Source organism: Notechis scutatus, chromosome 3 (genome assembly GCF_049901735.1).
Source record: "Notechis scutatus isolate UNSWTSFEM ecotype Mainland chromosome 3, rNotScu1.2, whole genome shotgun sequence".
Lineage (NCBI taxonomy): Eukaryota > Metazoa > Chordata > Lepidosauria > Squamata > Elapidae > Notechis > Notechis scutatus.
In genome coordinates, this window is record NC_142011.1 from 204035960 (window position 1) to 204062945 (window position 26986).

The window sequence follows — 26986 nt, forward strand, 5'->3', positions numbered from 1 at the left end:
AAAGAAAGAAAGAAAGAAAGAAAGAAAGAAAGAAACCCAACCCTAATTTTACAATGGTATTGCATGGTCCAAGAATGGGAGGGGAGGGGGAAAATTGGGCACAGGCCTCAAATTATGTCAAGTAAACACAGCAGTTGAGAATGTAGAGAGGAGCCATAATTCCTTGTGAAAACAATGATCTCCAGTTAAACGCAGAGGTGGTATTCAGCCAATTCTGACCAGTTCTGGAGAACCAGTCGTGGAAATTTTGAGTAGTTTGGAGAACTGGCAAATCCCACCTCTGACTGGCCCCACCCCCATCTCTTCTCTGCCTCCCGAGTCCCAGCTGATCAGCTGGGTCTTCTTTGGTTGCCCTGCACAGGAGAACAGAGCTGGAAAGCAGGTTAGTGGGTGGGGAGGGAATGGAGATTTTGTAATATCCTTCTCCTGCCATGCCCACCAAGCCACGTCTACAGAACCAATAGTAAAAATTTGAATCCCACCACTAGTTAAATGGTTACGGAAATAGAAGTGGATCCAAATAGTCCATGTACAACCATCTTAGATATCAGCTATATTTCTGTAGCAAAACCATAATTTACTCTCAAGTGTTAAGATGTTATATTAACCACTGCGCTAAGGTTCCGTTTAACTATTTCAAAATAGTAACTGTGAGTAACCTTGGAATCTTGATGAACTTAAACATTAGCCAGCCATGGGCGGAGGCAGCCCAAAAAATGAATACAATCCTTGGTTGTATAAACAGAGGCACAGAACCAAAATCAGTTGAAGTATTAATACCACTTTATAAAGCCTTAGTAAGATTTTGGAAATAGTGTAGAGAAGAGCAAACTTGGATGATTAAAGGCCTGGAGACTAAAACATATGAAGAACAGTTGCAGGATTTGGGTTTGGCTAGTCTAGAAAAGAAGGACTAGGAACATGATAGCACTATTCCAGTATTTGAGCCGCGCCACAGTAGCTCACGTGGTAAGACACTGAGCCTGCGCACCGCTGAGGTAGGCAGCTTGGCGGCTCGATTCCCGTGAGGGAATAAACCATGTAAGGACAAGAAATGAGCCTCCCCCAATTGCCTTCTGGCATTCAGGCATCCCATAGGTAAAAATAACACCACCCAAAAAAAATTCCTTTCACAGAGGCAGCCAGCCATTTCAGTGATCCCTGGCTAACACTTGCCATATGCTAAATAAATAAATAAAATCCAGTATTTGACGGGTTGCCAGAAAGAAGAAGGAGTCGACTTATTTTCCAAAGCACTGGAAACTAATCAAGGAGGGAAGCAACCTGGAATTAAGGAGAAACTTCCTAACAGTGAGGACAATTAACCAGTGGAACAGCTTGCCACCAGAAGCTGTGGGTGCTCCATCACTGGAGGTTTTTAAGAAGAGTCTAGACAGCCACATGTCTCAAATTGTATAGGGGTTGGACTAGAAGACCTCCAAGGTCCCTTCCAGCTCTATTCTGATTATATTATACATATATTTCTGCAGCAAAAGAGATAACCATAATTTACTGTCAAGTGCTAAGATGTTACATCAACAGTTGCACTAAGGTTCCATTTAACTTATGTGTCATGCCCCTATTAGAATCTGACTCCGAGGGAGAAGAGGAACAGCCAACAGGGAATGGAAGTGTGGCTCCAGAGGTTGTGGAGGAAGCTGGAGAAGGGCACAGGCCGGCTGGGCATTCAGAGGAAGAGCCAGGCCCATCCCCTCTTCATCCTAGGGCATACAGGGAGGAGCGGATAAGGGAGAAACATGAATGGCATGGTCTACAGGGGAGGAAAGGGCCTTGATCCCCTTCATGTGTTGCAGCTGTGAGGACTGTTTAAAAGGACAAACTGCGCATGGGCCAGTGCTGGAAGCAAAGCGTGAAAATATTTCTAGTCTGTCAGTTCTTATCTGAGTTCTGGCATCCTTCCCAGTGTGTGTATTTCGATATCTGTGGACGTCTTCAAGCCCTTATCCTGCCTGGTCTCATTAATTGCTTTAGTGTGGTTTGTGTTGTTTTTTTCTATTTATAATTTATATGTATTTTGAGTTTGAATGGCATTTCCTCCTTTTCGCAACTGTTTGTGGGGGAGTTTTTTCTCCAGTCAACGATAATTGGACCTTTGAAGCCAAGTTGAAGGAATTAAAGGGACTTCACCTGTTTTTGTGACTTTGTTGCTTCTGTAGCCTAACCTGGGTCATCTCATTATGTTTCAAAAAGAGCAATCCATAGAAACCAACAGATATGTTTCAACATATGCTTCAACAGCGAACCTCTGTTTCTCCACCACGTTCATGGTAGCTTCTCAGAACACAATAGATTTTAGAGAGTTGTGCCCACGAGAAAGGTAGTCCTCAACTTATAACCGTAACTGAGCCTAGCAATGACAATTGTAAATCATTCAGTGGTGAGATTCAACCGTGTAACAACCGGTTTGGTGAGCACACACTTTGCTCGTGTACGCAGCGTTTAAAAACAGTTGAAAAACTTACCTTCTACTGCAGCCCCAGTGAGTAAAACAGCTGAAGCGTGGCAATCCACTGTGCCACGCGAATCAGCTGAGCTGCAAAAACAAGGAAACAAAGGACAGACTAGGGCAGGAGCAGTGTTCTGACCAAAGCTTACCCGAGACTGTAATTAAGCACACGCTTAGTTAAAACAACTCTTGTTTTATTTCAATGTTGGGAATTATTTTCATTCCTAGCTGGTAATGAGTCCCAAACAGTCCCTTCGAGATAAGCATCCACCTTGATCTCCTTTGAATTGCTGCCAACAACCAGAGTGCCGAATGAATTATAAAAACCAACCAAAACTACAAAGTCCACACAGAGCTTCAAGGGTTAATCCGAACAGAACGAATGACTTTGCTTCCTGCAAAGGTTTCGTCATCTTTGCCTGTCCTTTATACCTTATGGGAGGGGCAATCACCTCCCAGCCTTACTCCCGAGTCACCTCTTTTGTTTCACCTTCTAGCAGCTCTGCGCACATGTGCACTGGGAACAGGCTCCCGTTGTTCCTCTGCCTCGCTGCTGCCAGACTCCGGAGGCTCCGGAGTCAGCACCCTACTCCCAGATGGTCCTGACCCCATCTCTGCATCGGACACAGGACCCTCGTCCGAGTCCTCTCTAGACTCCCGGACTGGTCCCCGTTCTTCCCCATTGTCCAATTCCGCTGCCATCTGCACAGGCTGCTGGCAAACCACAAAAGGCAGGTGGGTGGGTCCAACTCATCACTGGAACTGCCGGTTCGCCCAAACTGGACCATACCAGCTGAATCCCACCCCTGATGACGGTGTAGGAGATGACCAGGCTAAGCCCAAGGGAGGGGTCAAACACATCATCACTTATGAGTCCCTTTGCACTCACAAGTCCAGCCCACCTTGAATTATTTCTATTCTTATCTCCCGCTAGTTTTCCTTGACTGTGAGTAGTTCAGATTCTTGTAGAGAGTTTAAGCTTGCAATACATCTTTATACTCATTTGAACGGAGATATTGGAACACTGCTATCATGTCACCGCTAGAATTTCTTTTCCTTAAACTAGGCGGTACACAAATAAATAAATAAAACACTGCACCTCAGTTCCAGCTCCTTAAAATTTGCTCCAACTAATTGTGGAGCAATTAAGAAATGCACTCTTGCCATACCAACAAATATACAAGAAATAATTGTCCAAAGAGGGGAACATTCATTTTTAAAATCATCTCATGTGTTTTTAACTAAAATCAGACATTTGGTATATTTGATAATGCCATTTCAATTCAATCCATTCCTTATACATTTGCATAAACAAGGGGAAACACTTAATTTCCATTTCTCACTTTAATTCTTTTCCATTTATTTATTTTTTTGCCATAGTTACATAAACTTTTTGTTAATGTTTGGAAGTTTGCCAGCAGATGGTTATGCAACATTAAATTGGCTAGAGGACTACTAACTCGCTATCTCTTCTGAAACGGCTTGCTTTACTGAGATGATAATGATATTCCCACCCCAAAAAGGATAACTTGCATTTATCTATTAACTGGGTGCATATAAAGAAGAAGAATTGTTGCTATCTTTTTGCTCTTACTCCTATGTGGCAGTGGTGCAATGCAAGATGGAACCTGTTTTGCATAAGTACTACCTCATCAGAGGACTGAAGTTAGTACCATTTTATAAGGCCTTGGTATGACCACACTTGGAATATTGCATCCGTTTTTTGGTCAACATGATATAAAAAAGATGTTGAGATTCTAGAAAGAGATGATTAAGAGTCTAAAACATATGAAGAACAGTTGCTGGCTATGTCTAGTTTGATATAAAAAAAAAAAGAACTAGAGGTGACATGATAGCAGAGTTCCAACATCTCAGGGGCTGCCCCAAAGAAGAGGGAGTCAAGCTATACTCCAAAGCACAAGAAGACAGGACAAGAAGCAATGGGTGGAAACTAATCAAATGTAAAAGCAACCCAGAATTAAGAAGAAATTTCCTGACAGTTAGAACAATTAACCAGTGGAGTAGCTTGCCTATAGAAATCGTGGGTGCTCCAACACTGGAGGTTTTTTTTTAGAAGAGACTGGACAGTCACTTGTCTGCGATGGTATAGGTCCGCGATGGCGAACCTATGGCACGCATGCCACAGGTGGCACGCAGAGCCATTTGTGCTGGCATGCGAGCTGCAGGCAAACTTACCTCACATGTGCATGCTTCACAGCTGATTTTTGGCCAGAGGCTTGAGGAAGGCTTCTGCAGGCTTTGCAGGCCAAAAACTAGGCCCGTTTCATCACTTCCTGTTTTTCTGGAAATACTGGAAGTGATGAAACGGGCCTAGTTTTCAGCCTGCAAAGCCTGCAGAAGCTGTCCTGAAGCCTCTGGGAGGCCGAAAAAGGCCTCAAACTGGCCGAAAATCAGCTGTGAGGTGCAATGCAGGTAAGGGGGCAGCGGGGGGTGGGTGGGGATTGCGCACGCATGCATGGGGGGGTGCATTGCTTTCTGGGTGCTGGCATGCAAGTGCGAGCATGCAAGCGCGCGCACAATTTTTGGCACAGGAGCCCAAAAAGTTTAGCCACCACTGGTATAGGTTCTCCCACTTGAGTGGGGGGCTAGACTAGAAGACCTCCAAGATCCCCTTCCAACTCTGTTATTTTGATATTCTGATCTAAAGATATCCAAGAGAACTTGGATTTAAGACACCTTCCTTGCAAGATTCCAGCATTGCTAAAAGAAATAATGCAAGGTTCTTGTGACCTCTTTTTTGAATCCTACACTTCCATTCTAGTAAAAACAATAAACATTTTCAAGAACCTGTAATCCTCACAACTTTTTTTTTGTAAGAGAGAAACGTGCATTATCCTAGCAATATATCATTCTGAACAGCTAAAGCCCTGGGCACTCTTTCCTGAGTTGGATCAACAAGGATTACCTCATATTGTATGCTATTAATATCACGATCTTTCATGGATGATAGCCTTGGCCATGATGTTGGGTTTTTTCCTCAGCTATTATATCATCCTATCAGATTCATCACTGCAATACCTTCCAAGCAAAAGACACACTCAGTTTTATGTTTTCCCTTCTGTAATGCAAAGAAGCTTACTAAAAAAAAAAAAAAAAAGTGCAGTGTCGATTTTGATAATATATCTATCCCTCGGAAGTGATCAAATAACACAACCAGAAGATTGCAAATATATCACTGTTATTTCCTGGCAGGCATGAAAAATCAGATCCACACATGAAGATCCAATTAAACTGATTTATTCTTAACCATGCCTACACACAAAAATTTACTCATCTAATGTCTAGCACTATCTTGGAGGTTTGGACTTAGTTCGCTTGTTGCTATGTAGAGATTCCAGGTTGATCGCTCGTTTGACTCCATCTCCAGATTCTGTCACTTTTTCTCCTACATTTCCTTAGATGGAGAACTTTTATTTCCAAAACTATCACCAACAATGTTACACTTTCCAAAATGTACAAGAGTGGAGGGGGGAGGACAATTATTCTGCTATTGGCATTTTGCCTCCTACCAATGGAAGATGTTCCTCACTGACCCATCAGAAGAAATTGCAACCAATCTATGGCAAACATTTCAGATCAGATCAACTCCTCCCTGCTTTGTCTAGCTTCCTGGCCACTGGGAACAGTTTCAAAGATAGGAAAATTGAAAAACAGTTTGAACAGCCTGGGTTTATCTGAGTTGTATTGTATGCTGGGATGAGAAGACTTGAGAAATTAAAAGACTGCCAGCAACAAAAAAGTATGCTTTAATATCTATGGAGATTCTCAGTTACCCAGGTCAGGGTTGTCCCAAAGATGCTTTTTTTCAAGAAGCAACTGGACTTTATTTATTCATTTTTTTTTTTATTTTATTTGGTTTGTCAATTGCTTACAAGATAATAGGTATAAGTAAAAACATAGTTATGAATACATGGATACATATAAGAAAAATAACAGGACAGGGATGGTAGACATGTTGATGCGCTTATGCACGCCCCCTACAGACCTCTTAGGAAAGGGGTGAGGTCAATAGTAGACAGTTTAAGGTTAAAGTTTTTGGGGTTTGGGGTTTGGGGAAGAAACCACAGAGTCAGGAAGAGTATTCCAGACATTGACCACTCTGTTGCTGAAGTCGTATTCCCTGCAATCAAGTTTGGTGCGATTAACCTTGATTTTGTATCTATTGTGTGCTCTTGTATTGTTATGATTGAAGCTGAAGTATTCATTTGCAGGTAGGACATTGCAATGTATGATTTTATATACTATACTTAGATTGAACCGAAGGTGGCGTAGTTCTAGGTTTTCTAGGTCTAGAATTTCGAGTCTGGTGGCATAAGGTATTCTGCAACGAGTAGAGGAGTGGAGAATTCTTCTTGTGAAATATTTCTGGACTTTCTCAACTGTGCTAATATCAGATATGTAATGTGGGTTCCAGACTGATGAGCTGTATTCGAGTATTGGTCTAGCAAATGTTCTGTATGCTCTGGTTAGTAGTGTGATATTACCAGAGAAAAAGCTACGTAGGATTAGGTTAACAACTCTTAATGCCTTTTTGGCTATGTAGTTACAGTGGGCTCTAGCACTTAGATCATTAGAGATGAGTACTCCAAGATCCTTGACAGAGTTTGGATCATCAACAAGGTCTTGACTATTCAGCCTGTATTTTATTTTCTGACTTTTTTTTTTTTTTGCCAATATGTAAGACAGAGCATTTATTTTATTTTCTCTGAAGACGTTTTGCTTCTCATCCAAGGAGCTTGTTCAGCTCTGACTGGATGGTGGGGAATGGAAGGGTTTATATTCCTTGCAGACATGTGGTCATTTGCATTCTTTTAGAGAAAAGGGGTCAACTCATATCATCATGGCAGCATCACGTGATGTATCAGGACTTTTCCCCCCTTGATTAAACCAGACGTGGGAGTGGCCAGCACGTGACGCATCCGGCCCATGGGCTGGGAGTTTGACAGCCCTGTTTTAGAGAGTCATTGAGAGTCCAGATGGCCACATGACACAGATAAACCTCCAGGTGGCCTCAACAGCTCTCTGAAAGAATGCAAATGACCAGCCGTTTGCAAGGAATATAAATCCTTCCATTCCCCACCATTCAGTCAGAGCTGAAGAAGCTTCTTTAGATGAGAAGCAAAACGTCTTCAAAGAAAAACAAGAAAGTCCACTTGCCTCTTGGAGAAAGCACCTAAATATTTTGTTCCTGAATGGGTGGCTGAGTTGCACTGAGTTTTTTAAAAAGATTGATTCATGTTGGAGATTAAAATATATAAAACTGGATAAGTTGTGTCCTCTTTCTAATGCACTCTTCCTCACCCAATGCAGGAGGACAAGAGTTTGTATGCTCTGTGCAGTGGTGGGATTCAAAAATTTTTACTACCAGTTCTGTGGGTATGTCTTGGTGGGAGTGGCTTGGTGGGTATGGCAGGGGAAGGATACTGCAAGATCTCCATTCCCTCCCGACTCCTGGGGGAAGGTTACCGCCGGTTCTCCAAACTACTCAAAATTTCTGCTACTGGTTCTCCAGAACTGGTCAGAACCTGCTGAATACCACCTCTAGCTCTGTCTAAGTATTAGTAGTAATAGTTAACAGTAGTACTAGTGGTTAGGTCATGGTTCTCAGGACTGTCATGACAAGAGTGCAATTAATCACACAGCATTACTCACTTCAGCCATGAGGTAATTCATATGAGAATGAATCATATTCTGTAAGTTTCTATAGAACAGGGATGTCAAACTCAAGGTCCATGGGCCAGATCCAGTCTGCAATCTGGTCGGATCCAGCCCACAGGGCCATCCTGATCTACCCAATGCAAAGAGGAAAGATCGGGCCAGCATAGCTTCAGCCCGGTCTACCCAACGTGAAGAGGAAACATGGCAGGAGTTTGGGGAGTGGCATCAAGCTCAGGGGTGGGATTCTACTGGTTCGCACATATTCACTAGAACCGGTTGTTAATACTCTAAGCCAGGGGTCCCCAACCACCGGGGCGGGACCGGTACCAGTCCGTGGAACATTTCCTACCGGGCTGCCGGTTTGCTGGGCACCGCCATCTTGTTTGACGAGAAAGTGCTTCTGGGTGAGCTTTTCCGGTTGGAAAGCGGCATTTGGGTCCTGAAGGAATCCTCACGCCTTAGTTTCATCGAAGGGGGCTTGAGCGAAACTAAGGTGCGAGGATTCTTTCAGCACCCAAGGCAAGGCGAGCCGAGCAACCATCCTGAAGCCGTCCCGAGCGAAGCCCATTGACAAAGGTACAAAGGAGGAGTTGAAGGTGGCGGGGAGAAGTGGGGGACGGCTGGCTGGCCGGTCGCTCGCTCACCTTGCCTTGTCATGCGTGCTGATGCCAGTACCAGGCCGCGGATCATTTTGTGATGCCGGTACCGGGCCGCGGCACAAAAAAGGTTGGGGGCCACTGCTCTAAGCAGTTCGGAGAACCAGTTGTTAGAAGAAATTATTGCCCTAATCCTGTAAGGAAGGCAGGAAGGAAACATTCTGGCGTTGCTTACAGAAACTGCCTCTCCCTTAACCCTTATTACATTCTTAGCAGGACTAGACTTCCCGTCTCAGGAACGTCTCTGGAGTTTTTTTCCCTCCTTTGCTGGTACTTTGCTTGTGTGGAGTGACTATTCAAAGTTACAATGGCACTGAAAAAAGTGACTTATGACCATTTTTCACACTTACGACTGTTGCAGCATCCCCACATTCATGAGGGGCCAGGCAAGGAGATGCGTGCCTCGATGTAAGTCATACTGAGTTGGCCATGCCCAGCCAATAACATGACCACCAAGCCATGTCCACCCAGTCACATGATTACCAAGCCACGCCCACCACCTAAGCCACGCCCACAGAACCGGTTGTTAAAAAATTTGAATCCCACCCCTGGTCCAGCTGGCCACACCCACCCAGTCAGCCACGTCCACACACACACCCCTGAGGTCAATCACAGCCCTGACGTGGCCCTCAATGAAATTGAGTTTGACATCCATGCTACAGAAGATCTCATGAACAGTGATGGTATTCAAAAAATTTTTACTGCCAGTTCTGTGGGTATGGCTTAGTGGGTGTGGTGTGGCTTGGTGGGCATGGCAGGGGAAAGATACTGTAAAATCTCCATTCCCACCTTTACTTCAGGGGAAGGATCCTGCAAAATCCTCATTCCCTCCCCACCCCACTAACCTGCTTTCCAGCTCCATTCTCCTGTGCAGGGCAACAAAAGAAGACCCAGCCAATCAGCTGGGGACTCAGTGGGAGCCAGAGAGAGAATAGATGAGGGCAAAGCCAGTCAGAGGTAGTATTTGCCGGTTCTTCTGAACTGCTCAAAATTTCCACTACTGGTTCTCCAGAACCTGTCAGAACTGGCTGAATACCACCTCTGCTCATGAAGCCTACAGAGACTTGCACCATCCATAGTCTTTAAGGGCAAAGAGCTAACGGACAGCGTTCCCATGTGGAATTGTAAAATATACCTTCCAGCCACCAATGTGGAAATAGCTTGGAAGGGGAATATCCCTTAGGGGGCAGAAGTTAATGCCTTTCCAATTATAACAGCAGGTGAAAGGAAGCTAAAGTTTTCTCTGGAAAGCCAGACACTATTAAACAATAGTCAGGTATCTGTGTTGGATTGATGATGATGATGATGATGATGATGATGATGATGATGATGATGATATTCATTCAGTTGTATCTGAATCTTGGCTATTCTATGGACCGGATCTCTCCACATCTTCTGATCTTGCATTACTACTTTGAGTTGTTTTATGCTCTGGCTGGTGTCAGCTTTGTATAAGGCAGCCAAGCTAAAGACTTTCAGGAACAGCCAGGGAGAAGAGATAATTTGCAAGAGTAATACCTATTGCCTCCTCCATTAAATTAATTGCTTTCAGGAAAGTCTGATTGCCCAAAAATATAAGCCCCATGGGAAACTTTAAACTGGCTGCCGTGGAGCCTTCTTGCAGATGGAGAGTCATATCCTCAAGACGTAGCACCTTCTGACAAGTTCCAGATTTCAGAATATCATTTGAAAATAGCCCCCGTTCCCCACAATCTCATTGTAGTCTCTGGCTGTAGTAGGCAAAGGCATTAAGAGCACAGAGAGAAAGGCCTAGACCAGAGGTGTCAAATTCAAGGCCTGGGGGACAGATCCGGCCCATGGGGGTGCTTAGATTTGGCCCGCAGGGTCGCCCTGGAAACAGCACTGGCCTGCGGTGCCACTGCCAGTGAAAACGGAGCTTGGGTGGGCTGTGTGCTCCATTTTCACTGGCAGAGTTGCAGGAGGCCATTGCAGCCGAAAACGGAGCTCAGGAGCCCGTTTTCACTGGCAGAATGCTTGGGCCACCAGTGACAACCACCCCAGCATGAGTGATGTCAAGCTGGACACACCCACCCCAGCCACACCCACCCTGCCCCCCCAAGATCAAACACAACCCTGATGCGGCCCTCAATGAAATCGAGTTTGACACCCCTGGCCTAGAAGCTTCTTCCATTCTGACTGAATGATGGGAGGATGGAAGGATTTATATTCCTTGTAATCCTCCGATCATTAGCACTCTGTTTGAGAGTTTTGTTGAGACCACTTGAGGTTTATCTGTGTCCTCAGAGTCACCTGAAGAGTGCAAATAGGTATGGAACCTTCTTGGAACTGCTGAAAGGACTGTGTTGTAACTATTCAAGTGACCCTGAGGGCACAGATAAACCTCCAAGTGGCCTCAATGACTTTTAAGATGAGTGCTAATGACTAGATGACTACAAGGAGTATAAATCCTTCCATTCTCCACTATTCAGTCAGAATGGAAGAAGCTTCTTGGATGAGAAGTGAAACGTCTTCAAGGTAAAACAAAGAGAGTCCAATTGCCTCTTGGAAAAGCACCTTTGGGATTTGCCTTATAGAGCTGCAGAATGGCTCAGTCAATCAATGGGGCCAGCTCAGCATCCGATTGCTGTCTATGGGAATATTTAAACTTCTTGTCCTTCTGTACATTTACCCGCATCTAAATCAAAACTGGTGGCGCATTCCTATCCATCCTTCTATTCCCTTTTGGGATAAGCAAAACAGAAAAATAGAAAGCAAGAGGAAAAAGCAATTAAAGGCAGAAGATAAGAGGGAAAAGAAAAGAAAACTAACAATCAGTACAACTTGCATCAAGATTGTACACAATCACTCTTGATATTTTTCTGTTCTTGCCAACTATCCTGACTTTCACCATATCCATACATCATTTTGTACCAAGTCAGTGGTAGATACTAGGCACTGAGAAGAGTATAGAATAGAATAAGAGAGTTGAAAGGGATCTTAGAGGTCTTCTAGTCCAACCCCCTGCTTAGGCGGGAAATGCTACACCACGTCCCATGCTTTCTTTTGAACCCACAACATTGGATAAAGATCAAGGGCAGACACAGCTTTTCTACCCATTGTTCAATTCAGTTTCTTTGTGTTCTCCGTGAGTGTGTGTGTGTGTGTGTGTGTGTGTGTGTGTGTAGAGGCTTAAGGATGCTGGAAATGCCAGCCAGAAACAATAACAACACAGGCAAACAACCAATACAAACTCAAGGTAAACCGCTCCAAACTCAATTGCAGAAAATACGACTTCAGCAACAGAGTGGTCAATGCCTGGAACGCCCTACCCGACTCCGCTGTTATAGCCTCAAATCCTGACAGCTTCAACCTCAAACTGTCTACCGTGGACCACAGCCCATTCCTAAGAGGTCCTTAAAGGGGGCGTGCATAAGTGCACCAGCATGCCTACCGTCCCTGTCTTACTGTCCCCATTTATCTGTATTTACCTCCTTTGTTCATGTTTATGTTCATCCTTGTACTTGTTACCTTGTACATGTTTGACAAATAAATAAATAAATAAACAAACACATAAATAAATAAATAAATCTGCATTCCGATAGTTCGAGCCTGGCTCCATGAGATGGAGTGAGCTCCCATCGCTCGATCCCTAGCTCTTGCTGAGCAACAGTTCAAAAGCATGCAAAAGCGCAAGTAGATAAATGGGTACCAGTTTGGTGGGGAAAAACCTAGCCATGTTAGTGTGTGCGGAGGGAGGGAGGTGGCACTGGACTTGGCCAGAGACGAGGCATCGTGACACGAGGTGGGGCAAGACCGGTGGAAGAGCCCAGAAGAGCCAGCAACTCAAGCACTATTAATCAGCTGGTGTAAAGCTAGTTTACCCTCCGTGGTACAACAAGGATAGGCAAGCAAGCACTGAATAGAGTAACTATGAATCTAAGTGGGCAGGACTGCATTGTGTGCCTAGCATTTGTAAATTTCCCTGGCATCGCATGTCATACACTAAATAAATAAATCCAGCTAATATTCCAAAAAGCCTGAGAAACATTTGGGTGATTTTGATATTAGGAACACATTTTGACAGTACTGTTTGCTCACTTCAGAATGGAGAGAGGAGCACACCGATAAATTTTAATTGCATCTATAAGTAGGTTCGTGTCAACTCGACTTCCAAAATTCTCTTTATCCCCTGGTAGCAAAACTGGATTTTGTGGGCATTTATAAGCCCACAGATGTTGCAATCAGAATAAATTATGGAAATTGCAAAATTAAACAGTCCAAATTGGCAGTCTCTAACCTTAGGAAATTTAGGGGCTGGCTGCTTCGAGCCCTAGCATTTATAATGGCATAATTTACTTATTATACCTTCTCCTAATACTGTATTTTTCCATTAGCAAATAAGCACTCAATGCAGTAGATAAATAAATGAAGGCGTAATTAACAAAAGACTTGATTAAAACAGATCTGAATACCTTTTCTGAAAGCAGAGAGGAATGGAAGCACTGCAAGGAAGTGAAAGAGACAGTTTAACAGATTAACAGAGTTGGAAAGTACCTTGTAGGTCATTTAGTCCGACCCACCGCCCAAGCAGGAGACCCTACACCATTTCTGACAAATGGCAGTCCAAGCTCTACTTGAACGCCTCCGTGATGAATCTCTCACAACTTCCGAAGACAACTTTTGTTCCATTGGTTGATTGTTCCCACTGTCAGAAAATTTCTCCTTATTTTTGGGTTAAATCTTTCCTTGTTCAGTTTCCATCCATTATTCCTTGTCTCATCTTCAGGGGCTTTGGAAAATAGGTTGACATCCCCCCTCCTCTCTGTAGCAGCCTCTCAAATATTGGAACACTGTTATCATGTCTCCCCTGGTCCTTTTCTTCACTAGACTAGCCATGCCCAGTTCCTGCAACTGTTCATCGTATGTTTTAGCCTCCAGTACCCTTAATCATCCTGGTTGCTCTTCTCTGCACTCTTTCTAGAGTCTCAACATCTTTTTTATAATGTGGTGACCAAATGCAGCACTCCAGGTGTGGTCTTAGTAAGGCTTTATAGAGTGATATTAGTACCTCACTTCATCTTGATTGTATCCCTCTGTTAATGCAATTTAGGATTGTGTTGGCTTTTTTTTTTTGGCTGCCGCTGCACATTGTTGACTCATACTTAACTGGTTGTCCACTAAGACTCTAAGATCCAAGAAAAACAGTGGTTTTTTCCTCACATGTGACCAACAGGCCATTTCCTATCAAAGACAAGTCCTCTCCTATACTGGCAGTCCTCGACTTACAACAGTTCATTCATTTGAAGTTACAACAGCACTCAATAAAATGACTTTAAAAAGTGATGGCCCTCACCTGACGTGATCCACACCTGACCCCTTCACAAGACCCACACCTGATATGACCCATTTTTGGCCTCCTCAGCCTCCAGAGAGAGACAGAGAGAGAGAGAGAGAGAGAGAGAGGGAGAGGGAGAGAGAGAGAGAGAGAGAGAGAAACAGAAGTCCCTCAACACCCCCCAAGGCAGCCACATCTCTTCACTAACCTGTTTTCCACCTCTAGGAGCATAACAAATTAAAGTTGAATTTGTGTGTATTGTTTAATGGACTGCTAAATTGGCCACTCCCACCCACCCACATGACCACCTGGCAACACCCACCCAGCCGGTCCAGGACCCCTAACAGTCTGAGGGACCTTGAATTGACCTCTGTTTAAAATGTTTGAGAACCCCTGATCTAGGAGAATCCTGAAAGTGCTCCGTTTCTATCGCAGCGACTACATGCAAGAGTAAATATGCAGTCCAACATGCGGGGATTAAGTCATGGTGTCATTATGCAAATAACATGAGGCGTATCATTAGCATCAGGGATATCATGTCCCACTTTCTCTTCAATTCCCACCCACCTCCACCTCCATACAAGCCAATATGGTGTCTACCACATTGTCTTAAAGATAGGGAAAATGTAGGAAAGGGTTCGCCAAAAAAAGAATTGGGTGCAAAGATGAAGATCACTTATCTTCCTTATCTTTCCTTAAAGTTATGTTTGGGAAGGAGGGAGGGAGGGAGGGAGGGAGGGAGGGAGGGAGGGAGGGAGGAAGAAGATAGAGAGGAAGGGAAGAAGGGAGGGAGGAAGGAAGGAAAGAAGGAAGGATAGAAGGAAGGAAGGAAGGAAGGAAGGAAGGAAGGAAGGAAAGAAGGAAAGAAAGAAAGAAAGAAAGAAAGAAAGAAAGAAAGAAAGAAAGAAAGAAAGAAAGAAAGAAAGAAAGAAAGAAAGAAAGAAAGAAAGAAAGAAAGAAAGAAAGAAAGGAAGAAAGGAAGAGAGGAAGGGAAGTGGGGAGGGAGAAAGAAAGGAAGGAGACAGAGTGGAGGGAGATAGAGAGGAGGAAGGAAGGAAGGAGATAGAGAGGAAGGGAAGTAGGGAGGGAGGGAGGGAGAAAGAAAAGGAGATAGAGAGGGAGGAAGGAGGGAAGTGAGGAGAGAGGGAAAGAAGTGTGGGAGGAAAGAAGGAAGGAAGGAGATAGAGAGGAAGGGAAGTAGGGAGGGAGGGAGAAAGGAAAGGAGATAGAGAGGGAGGGAAGGAAGGAAGGAGAGAGGGAGAGAAGTATGGAGGGAGGGAGGAAGGAAGGAAGGAGATAGAGAGGAAGGGAAGTAGGGAGGGAGGAAAGAAGGAAGGAAAGAAAGAAGGAAAAAAGGAGATAGAGAGGGAGGGAAGTAGGGAGGGAGAAAGAAAGGAAGGAGATAGAGAGGAAGGAAATAGGGGAGGGAGGCAGGAGGGAAGGAAGGAGATAGAGAGGAAGGAGGGAGGGGAGGGAGGGGAGGAAGGAAGGAAGGAAGGAAGGCAGGCAGGAAGAAAGAAAGGAAGGAAGGAAGGAAGGAAGGAAGGAAGGAAGGAAGGAAGGAAGGAAGGAAGGAAGGAAGGAAGGAAGGAAGGAAGGAAGGAAGGAAGGAAGGAAAGTCCTTCCACAAAGAAAGGCAGTCAGATAACATTGCCAGGAAGAAATGCACATGAAATCTTGATTTTCCGTATTCTTAATTCTTAAGTGATTCATCATTTCCCTCAATAGAGTTGACACAAGAGGGAAATACAATCCTCGCATATTCTGCACACTTCATGAAAATGTACACCTAATAATGCGGTTGGTAGAAAAACAAGTTGGAAACATATATGTGCCCAAAACAGGTCACCGCTGGCAGTCTATTCATGGGCAAGTTCACAAGCTTGTACCTGTTGAACCAAATCATTCATAAGGCAAGCAGATGCATTGGCGCACGTGCCATACTTGATTAGGCATCATGTTTAGACTTCATGTTGAGTGTTTAGTGATTTTTTTTTCCTCACTTAGCTTATTGCACAAACCCCAGTCTGCTTGACTAGTTTAAGGATCAATTTCAATGGAAATCCAGGAATGGTGTTAATTTGGAAATCAAATTAGATGTGTTGTATAAACATTGTTGTATAAACACATCTACTGTGTGTAGTGTAATAGTGCCACTGTCTTTGGCGAAAGAAAGATTTGAAGGCATTGAATAAATCAATTCCTTCCTTCCTTCCTTCCATGTTCTCATCCCCATCTCTTTCCTTTCTTCTTTCCTTCTTTCCCTCCTTCTCCTTCCTTCCTTCCTTCCATCTTCTCATCCCCATCTCTTTCCTTTCTTCTTTCCTTCTTTCCCTCCTTCTCCTTCCTTCCTTCCTTCCATCTTCTCATCCCCATCTCTTTCCTTTCTTCTTTCCTTCTTTCCCTCCTTCTCCTTCCTTCCTTCCTTCCATCTTCTCATCCCCATCTCTTCCCTTTCTTCTTTCCTTCTTTCCCTCCTTCCTTCCTTCCTTCCATCTTCTCATCCCCATCTCCTTTCTTCCTTCCTTCTCAAACATAAATTTAAAGATCAGTCCCAATCATATCCACCCATCCCTTAAGATATAGCAGAAGAGGCAAGCTTGAGGTCACATCTACTACAGAATGTCATCTGATGGACCAATGGGACTAGCTCTATGAAACATCATGCCCTCCCCCCAAATATTTTTGTCCCCAAAATGATTTTGTCACCACATTTGCGGATCCAGATATATAAGAAGGTTGTGTTGAGCTGCTGTTAGGCGGTTTTTAACTTGGCACTAATAACGTGTGTGGTTATTTTACTGTTGTACATGTTTTTGTGTTGTTTGTAATTGTTAGCCATCCAGAGTTATAAATTTGAGATGGATGTCCATATAAACTTAAATAAGTAAATGAACATTACAGATGAGCCACGGTGGTGCCGTGGTTAGAGTGCAGTATTGCAGGCTGCTTCTGCTGCCTGCTGGCTGTCTGCAATTTGGCAGTTCGAGTCTCACCAGGCTCAAGGTTGACTCAGCCTCCTGTGCTTCCGAGGTGGGTAAAATGAGGACCCAGATTGTTGGAGGCAAGGGACTGACTCTGTAAACGGCTTAGAGAGGACTGTAAAGCACTGTGAAACAATATATAAATCTAAGTGCTATTGCTATTTGTTGATTATGATTATATACTACTATACCACCATTTGAAAACTGTTCACATAAAAGAAAGGAATTCATTAGATCACATGAAACTTTCTTGAGGTAGGTTGTTGCCACCCAATGAAATCCTCAGGACAGCTTATTCACCACTAACTAAAGTCCTAGGGATTTCCTTGCTTCCTAAATCTGATCTGACTTATTAAGATTTAAGACTACTTCCTAAATCTGGATCCAACTTATTAGAAGCAAAGGATAAAAATCAACAGCAACGCCCCCACTGCAGTGATCAAATAGCTACAGCCTACCATTTTCTCACTTGCATAACAAAAGTTAAAGAGGCAGGGTTGGCAATGCAACCTTAACCTGGGTACCCCAAAGGTGCTTTTTTTTTCCAAGAGGCAACTGGACTTTCTGGTTTTTCTTTGAAGATGCTTTGCTTCTCATCCAAGATGGGAAGGAAGAAGAAAGGAGAATGGAGAGGAAAGGAAAAAGAAGAAAAGGAAGGAAGGAAGGAAGGAAGGAAGGAAGGAAGGAAGGAAGGAAGGAAGGAAGGAAGGAAGGAAGATAATAATGAGAGTGAGGGAGGGACTGAGGGAAATACTGCCTTAGCACTTGGCCACCACAGATGCCCCCAACATAAGTGATGTCGAGCTGGCCCCGCCCACCCTGGCCACACCCCCATGCCCCCCCCCCAGGTCAAACACAATCCTGATGCTGCCCTCAATGAAATCAAGTTTGACACCCCTGCTCTACAGTGTCTATTTCTTAGCTTGGAACTTCACTTTAATGGTTTGGTTCAAATAAACAAACAAAAAAATCAGTACCTAGAAATAAATGTCAATAATCAAACTATAAAATGGATTATCAAATTAAGACAGTGCCTGGAAGGAAATGAGACAATTTTAATTCTAGATGTTTAAATGTTTTAAACAAATAGAAGATTCTTGAAAACTTTAACCATTTCAGAGTCAAATACCAGCTTATCATCCAGAGAAGTTAATCTTTGGAACATTATTATTATTGTTGTTGTTACAATTCCATTCCTTTCCCAAACTTGAATAAGAATCTAGAAAGTACAACTAGAAGTATTCATGGGTGAGGAAAATTATATTGGCAACTTAAATTCTAGTGTCCCAACAAAATGAAATGCTAAATCATTTCTCATTAAATCACAAAATGTTTTTTTCATTCTGAATTGTACCCAGGTGGCTTCTCAGCTGAAAAACTGAGAGCAAACAATGTCTTCAAGGTGAGTTTAAAAATAGAAACATTTTTTTTTAAAAAAAGAAACCCTAACAACACCACTTAACACTCAACAAATGCAGCACCCTTCATGTCAGCAACCAGTTTTTTTCAACTTTAAAAACATTTTTTTTCTCTCCTAAAGTCAAAAAAAAAAAAAAAGCAGAAGAAAAATGTATGTGAGGGAGGGAGACAACTCCACCCATTAAAGAGAGAAAGTTAATCTATTTCATATCTTCTAGGAGGAACTTCATTCACACAGCAATAAATAAAGATCTACCACATACATTCCCACGGCTTGGCTAGTTGGTTAATGTTGCCTAGTTCACCCATTTCATCAGTTTGTGTCTCACAGCACAACTTGAACCTGGGTGTTGTTCATACAGTCATGGGTCACAAGTTGCCTGAATTCTGCGGGACTGAAAATTAACTCATGGTTAATTTGCCATTGATTTTGATATCTTCCACAGGCAACTAATTTCACGATGAGGATTAACACATCCTTGGCCAACAAAGAAAATATGCATTGATTTAAGGCAGAATGATGCGACATGCAACCATGTTGTTGAATGTTCAGTGCTTATGTTCTGCAACCCAACAAGACAGACACAGACTTCAGAGGATAATTAGGACTGCAGAAAAAACAATTGCTACCAACCTGCCTTCCATTGAGGATCTGTATATTGCACGAGTCAAAAAGAGGGCTGTGAAAATATTTACAGACCCCTCACATCCTGGATATAAACTGTTTCAACTCCTACCCTCAAAACGATGCTATAGAGCACTGCACACCAGAACAACTAACACAAGGACAGCTTTTTCCCAAATGCCATCACTCTGCTAAACAAATAATTCGCTCAACACTGTCCAACTATTTACAAAGTCTGCACTACTATTACTATTAATCTTCTCATCACTCTTTATCACCCATCTCCTCCCACTTGTGTCTGTAACTTTGTCTCTTGTATCCTTACGATTTATTGATTTGATTGCTTATTGTATGCTATGACTATTATTCAGTGTTGTACCTGATGATTCTTGACTCTTGACAAAGGTATCTTTTCTTTTATGTACACTGAGAGCATTTGCACTAAGACAAATTCCTTGTGTGTCCAATCACACTTGGCCAATAAAGAATTCTATTCTATTCTATTCTATTCTATTCTATTCTAGTCTAGTCTAGTCTAGTCTAGTCTAGTCTAGTCTAGTCTAGTCTATATTGATTGGTCCAGCATTTTGTATCACAGGAATATTCAGACAGTTCATGAGCCTGGACAGAAAAGCAAATATATTACAGTTGCTTCCTAAAAACCACTACACATAGCAATGCTACCTTGATTTGAAAGTCAGAAGCCATTGGTAACTCTTTCTATCAAGGGTTGTCATTTCTATGTCCTTCATAACTTCTAGTGGCCAAGGGGCCTTCTCTCTCCTATTATCAACCAGTCATATCTGAGAGAGTTGAGATGCGCCATTTTACAGCTCTAAAGCAGTGACATCCCAGGGAATTTAGGAGACCTGTCTTCTCCACAGCTACGCCTGTCCTTTGGAAGAGCATCCCTTCTGAGTCCTTGATCCTACTGGTGTTTTTGGCTCTTCCATAGGCATTGGAATAGAATGCAGTGACATAGTATTTGGTAGGCCACCTAGAGTTCCTTAGACAGATGGATGGATAGGAGGCAAAGAGAGAGAGAATGAGGGAGAGACGGAGAAAGAGAGAGATTTTTATAGCCACCCATCTCAAGAAATAACTAGGCAGCTCACTGTTGTGGCCTCCAGTGGCCAACAGAGCTGGTGGCAGACTCGGACAGTGAGGAGCTTGGGGAGGAACATGGGCCAGCCTGGAGTCTGGGGAAGACTCTGACAAGTGCTCTGCATCAGAGGCAGAGATGGGGCCAAGGCAGGCTTGCAGTTATCAGCTGCCTTTGGAGTCGGACATCAGTGAGGCAGAAGAACAGCTGGAGCCTGTTCCCTGTGTATACATGCACAGAGCTGCCAGAAGAAGGGAACAGCTAAGGAACAAGGGTCAACTTGGGAGTAATGCCACAGGTGGATGGTGAATGGCCCCTCCCATAGGGTATAAAAGAGGAGCAAAAGGGGAGTGGGGCTTTGCAGGAGACAATTAAGTTCATTTGGGTGAAGATCTGTTCCTGCATTCTGGGCCAAGTATTGTCTGCTACAGTGCAGCCTCTGAAAGATATCGGGTTGGCTACTCTCCAAGTCTGATAAAGGTCTGTACTTGTGAAATATCTTAAAAGATTGTTGGCTGGGACTTTGCTTGAGGGGAATTCACTGTAAACTAAATGAAAGGGGTTTATCAGGACGAGGAATCAGCTTTGTGCTGTTGGGGAAGCCTAGGTCAGAACACTCACAATGGACGGATGGATGGATGGTTAGATAGATCAATTTTTACAAGCATGTGGTCCGTATTTGGGGTAGAGTTGGGGTGACTGGATGGAGCTGAGCATTTACTAGCCAGATGCCCTTCCTGACACCTATGTGGAGTTGACAGCAGATTTTTTTTCTTTTCTTCACATTCTAGGAGAGAAACATCTGCTCCCACCTAGGATTGAACTCTCAATCTTCTAAGTGGAGGTAATTATCTTCACCACTAGGCCACCATGCCACTCAATAGACAGTCAATAGACAAAGAATGGAATTCCATAGATGGATTCTATATATTGTGTACAGAAAGGTCTTCCTTTTCTCATTCTGGTTTTCCGCATTATTTTTCTACAATGAAGGACTACAAATTTCACACTGGTGAGAAAACAACGTATTTCCAGGCCCTTATAGAATAGAATAGAATAGAATAGAATAGAATGGAATAGAATGGAATGGAATGGAAGGGAAGGGAAGGGAAGGGAAGGGAAGAATAGAATAGAATAGAATAGAATAGAATAGAATAGAATAGAATAGAATAGAATAGAATAGAATAGAATAGAATAGAATAGAATAGAATAGAATTCTTTATTGGCCAAGGGTGATTGGACACACAGGGAATTTGTCTTTGTGCAAATGCTCTCAGTGTACAAAAAGAAAAGATACATGTCTTAAGTTCCCATCCGTAACATCCGCTGAAACTATCTAGACTTTTAGAACCTACAGTTAAATGCTGAATGGGTAGGTACACAACATATGATTCCCACTCTTGATGGAGCCTTGCCAGGTTGTGGCATCCAGGATTGCTTAAAATCTTGGGCACTTTTGTTATTTTTGTTTTTCTGGTTAACACAATGAGAACATTCTTAGCTCCATTCCAGAGGTACAGAAGCTAAGCACTTCAAGTCTGCTGTTAAAATTAACAACTCAGAAATGCGGAGGACAGCAAGCTTCCAACAAATGGGCTCTATTGGCACAAAAGATTTCCCCTTTCGTGCTCTTATTATCTGCATTATTAACTTAATAGCCAACCCAAATGAAAGGAAACTATTTGATGCTTCTGTAGCAGAGAGACACGCTAAAAGGGCAAACTAAGTGGAATTAATAGGAAAACTTAAAACACCATAAAAAGAAGCAGCTGGAATGCTTTTTAAAAAAAAAAGCTTTATGTTCTTAGCCTCTCCACTAATAAACACATGTTAAGATCGGTCCTAAGCCATTCTGATTGCAAATTCATAGGGAACCTTCATTATAAAATAAGAAAGAGACCGCTGTGTAAGGGAACCAACGCGTACATGTGATGGACAAAACTTTTCCACCCCCAAACGAAGACACCAATTACAGAAGCCTGTTGGATCATCTGCCCAGTTAGCAATCCATGGCCACGGGTAAGAACATCGAAACGTAAACCTGGGGAAAGCAACAGCTGTGTCATTTGCTGACAATTCTAATTAAGATGAAATGCACCTTCCTTTAGAAAACAGGCAGCGTTTTCATGTATGAATAATCCTGTGGGTGCAACAAGACCAAACAGTCACATGATAATTTCCATCTTGATTAATCACACCAATCTATTTGTTCACGTCCTGCCCAATAGAATCCAACCGAGGCACAATTAACCAGTCATATCTTGGGACTGCCACAGTTAGCAATGTCCTAAGAAGACATATCCGTTGGTTTTTTTTAAACATACGCATCTTGTAATGGAGCCACTGCAAACAAAAATGGCTAGAAGGGACATCCCACCACTTCTATATTTTTATTTTTACTTTTGCCAATTTCTTTTTAACCAGGAGTTTCGGACTGATGGGGTTGATAGACTGATGTCTGCTTTAAATTGAGGAAGGAAAGTTTCTCAGGAGCCAACTGCCAATTTTACAGCTTATTTAACCCTTTAAGAGTTCAACTGTTGAAAAGAAATACTCCCGGTGTTGTGATATTGCTTGATGGCCGACTCTTTTCTTTTTCACGAGAGGTGATAGAAGTTATGAGCCTGTAATTAGGATAGTCATAAAGACTTTCTAGACAATTCACCTTTTTCCCAAAATAAATAATCAGAAGGAGCGGTTAAAGGCATAATATTGAGTTATTTGTATCCCAACAACCCTATAGCTCGGATGTAACATCTTCCAAACTATCCATTTGTAAAGATTCGTATTTAGCTCATTAAAAATGATTTTATAATAATAGCCCAGGAACAACCATGGAAGTTTGCAAATCTTTTCCCTAGGACACGAATAAGCTTAAACAAAAAACTTGCAGCTCAAATCCTTCTATACCTGTCCCCTCCAGATGACTGAGAAGTAGTTCCCAGGGCTTGTGCGTAGGATAGCAGGCCCAATTGTTTTGAAAAGTTGCTGTGCTGACATTCTTCTCTAAATAAGTATTTTTGTATCAGGGATATCCATGCCAAAGAATTACGCCAGAAGCGTTTCCTTGCACCTCCCTTAGTGTTGCTGAGGAAACAGCTCGTGATTTGTGTTGCTCCCCAGACATGGGTGTGGAGACAACCAAAGCAATAACAGTTAATTCCCCCTGAAAACTTTCCAGTCCCTGTTTTTACTCCCAACCTAGCTCTTTGCAATGGAGAAAACTTTTCCCTGGAATATGGGAAAGTGGAAAAGACTGGAGCATAAGTTTGAGAAATTCAAATTGTGTGGGCGTTTCAACAAAGGAGAAGGCCCTGGATGGTAACCCCGGGAAGGGGTGAAACTTCAGCCTCGCATCCAAGACTTTCCTTGCCTTCTCTTCCCACAATCCTACAGTTAGCATACCTTTAACCTCAGCTTGAGAGATCGGTCCCTTACTTCTTCCTTGCCTTCGGCTCCACCCGTCAATTGCTCTCAGACAAGACTTGGCCTCCTTCACCCGACCCCAACCCACCCCCTCCACGAGGCCATTCCCACCCACCCACCAAGAAGGGGACTCACCGATGGTGGTGATGACCGTAATGGCAAAGTAGAAAGAGCCGGCAAATTTCCACTGGACGCCAGCCCGGTGGGGTTCCGACTGCATGATGATCTCTTCCAGTTGCTGGTAGTCGTCGCTGGTGATGTTGTATTTCCCCTTCAGCCGAGTCTCCTCGGCTTTCAGCTGCTCCTCCTCGCGCAGCTCGTGCTCCGACTCGAGGGCGTCGAAGACCGCCGCCCCCACCAGCAGGTAAGTGAACGTGCAGATGATCAGCGAGAGGGTCCGCACGTTCTGCCTCTTCATGGCCGCCAGGAAGGGCCCACGGAGGGGACCATGTCCCCCCCTGGCCGCCCGCGGATCCGACAGGGTGGCCCCGAGGCAGCAGCCCGGCCAGGCGAGCAGCGCGGGGCGGCCGCGTCGACGCTCAATAGGGCTCCCTCGGCTCGGCGGCTGTCCTTGGTGCTGAATCGGCGGCGGCGGCGGCGGCGGCTTCTCTCCGCCTGCGTGGTCGTCTTCCTGGGAGGCGGAGAGGCAGAGGAGGCTGCTGGAGCGTCTGGAGAGCTGAAGGCGCAGCCGGCAAACCCTGCGCAAGAGCTGCGCCAAGCAAGCCGTCCCGGCGCGCAGGGCCATCAACGGCGCCTCTCACTCAACAAGCCAGCCTTGGAGCCGTTCGGGAGGGGAAGAAGGGAAGCTCCAGCCCGCGTGGCCCCCCAATCCTGAGCTACAAGCTTTCTTTCTCTCGCCCAGCCCTGCCAAGCCGCCCACTCTTGGCAAACTCCCGGCTCCCGTCGAACCGGTGGCGCGGAGAACTCCCGAACTCTACTTCTCTCTCTCTCTCTCCCTCTCTCTCTCTCCCTCCCTCCCTCTCCCTCTCTCCCTCTCTCTCTCTCTCTCTTTCTCCCTTCTCCTCGCTTCTCTTGCTTGGAGGCGCTGCCTTTCCGAAGCTTGGTTACTTATTCCCGGACAACTCTTAAGCCCCGGGAGGGGTGGAAGGATGCGGAAGTCCCATCAGAGGGGTTGAAATGAGGTACTCCTTTTTGAGGGATGGGGAGGCAGAAAGGAGAGGAGACCCATTCGAAAGGCGGCCCGAGAGGCACTCCTCTTCCAGCCCGGGCACAGTTGGGCTGTCTTCTCCAGAAGCGGCCGGCGGGTGGCCAGTCCAATGGTGATTTTTCCCGGAGGAGGCCTGCCCGGCATCGGCCAGGGTCCCGGACCTCGGAGGGGACGGAGAGAGAGAACTTCCGGGAAGGGAGAAAGCGACTGACCACAGCTTGCAAACTCCGCGACTGCCTTAGATCCTCCTCCTCCTTCTCCTCCTCCAAACGCCCCCCGAAAAAAATGTTGGGGGAACGAGATGCAAATGCTCGCCAGGCAGGAGCGCCAGGAGTCCGAGAGATCAGCCCACGGGAAGCGCCACTCTGGGGCAGCTGCTATTCCCAAGAGGTCCTGCGCGCAAAGCCTTGAGGAAGCTGGCCATCCCTCTACAGACCGGGAAGCTCCGCTCGAGCCAGGCTTCCTTCTGAATCTCCAAACCTGGGGAGGGGGGCGGGAAGGCAGTGGCGGAGTATAGGGGCAGGGGCTGGGCTGGGTTCGCTCGCCCTTCGCCCTTTCCTCGATTGCCTTCGGTCCGTTCAACCTCTCCTTTGGCTTAATTCAACTTTTGAGGGACTTGCTCCACTAGGAAAGAGGCTGGGTGGAGGGAAGGAGGCGGGAGAGCCCGAAGGAAGAGAGCCGTCCCTCTCGGCTGGCACTCGCCGCTGAACAAAAGAAACGCTCCGGACGAAGGTTTTGAGCTCGGGAAGCGACTTCGGCGGAGCTGGGAAGGCTGACTGACTCCGCCCGGGGCCGCTCTCGGCCTGGTTGCCTGCCTGCCTGCCTGCAGCCACCTCGGCGGAGGGGCGAGGCAACGCTCATCGATCAGACCGGCTGGGGCGTCCGCGGAGACAGGGGTGCGTGCGGGAGCCTAGATTCGGGAGCTTGCATTCTGCAGAAGGGCTCGCCCTTCCCTCCCCAAGGGAGAGAAAGGGAGGAGAGAAAGAGAGAGCAGAGGAGGAGGAGGAGGAGGAGGGTGGCCGAGCGATCCCTGGCTCAGCTCGGTGCTTGGAGTCGCTTGCAAAGCGAGTGATCGCCCGCTGCCTCCACCACCTCCTGCCGCCTCTGTCCCTTTCCTTTCTTTTCCTTTCCTTTTCCTTTCGCAGGCAGACAGAAACGAGGGAAGGGCTGGTCTGAATCCCGCAGCGGATTTTCGAGGCTCCCTGCTGGGAGGAAGAAGACATCGAAATTAGGAGGCTCAAGAGAGGAGAGCTACCTGGCCCTTCCCCACCCCACCCCACCCGGCCACCCTCCCCTCCCCTTCGCCCGGGAAGCCTGGAGAAATCTTTTGGCAGGAGTGTGAGCAGCTCCGGCTGCCCAGGAGCCAAGGGAAGACTCGCTTGCCTTTTCCAGCCTCCGCCTCCCCCACCCCCCAGGATGGGAAACGTGGGGCATGAAGATGAAGGAGGGGGCAGCAGGGGAACAGACAGCCTCTCCCCTCCGGGTCGACTCCTGCTCCAGTCTCAGAGTTGAGATGGAGTAGGGAGGAGCAAGCCATGGGTTGATTCAGGGGAACTCACCGCTGCGCGCCCCCACCCCGCCGCAATCCTCCCCGGCTCACCGAACCAAAAGCCGGAGCCTTGGCTAGTCCCGTGGGGGGGGGAGAGGAGAAGGCAACAACCCCCACATACACACACACCCCCGTCTCCCATCCACCCACCTTGTTTGGCGGGGGAAGAAAGGAGACGCTGGACTCCTCGCCCGCCGAGTCTTCGGATTGCTTCTTGGCTTGCGATCCGCGGCCTCGTTGTCTCCGACTCTGGACCCGCCCCCTGAGCCGGCCCCGCCCCCTCTGTTCTGTTCTGGGTTTCAAATCCGGCTCTGGACTCTGAAGGACGAGAGGCGCCTCCCAGGCTCATCCCGGGGCGTGGTGGTGCCTTGGTAGGTTGTCCTCTTCCTTTCATGGCCGCGGAGCCAAGTGGAGGAGGAAGAGGAGCGGGTTCTGGGCTGTTCGGTGGCCGTTGGGCAAAGATCTCGAGAAGGTGACCAACCTGGTTCTCCTTTACCTCCGGCTGCCGGTTCTTTCGCAAGACCCCGAAACGGAAAGTCAACGGCACTTCGTTTACTCCGTCTTTAAAACTTGCCCACGGTAAGGATTGGCTGCAAACTTATTGTGCTGGGCTCA

The 26986-nt window shown here is 45.4% G+C and overlaps 1 protein-coding gene across 1 annotated transcript in view; it reads right to left on the reverse strand.

Annotated features, from left to right (window-relative positions):
• Window positions 1-24143, reverse strand: part of KCNK9 (potassium two pore domain channel subfamily K member 9) — a 123530-nt gene extending 99387 nt beyond the window's left edge. Inside the window, exon 1 of the mRNA XM_026683816.2 lies at window positions 23790-24143. Coding sequence (XP_026539601.1) covers window positions 23790-24072 — 283 coding nt within the window. The 5' untranslated portion in view covers window positions 24073-24143. The remainder of the gene's footprint in view (window positions 1-23789) is intronic.
• Window positions 24144-26986: the final 2843 nt, after the last annotated feature.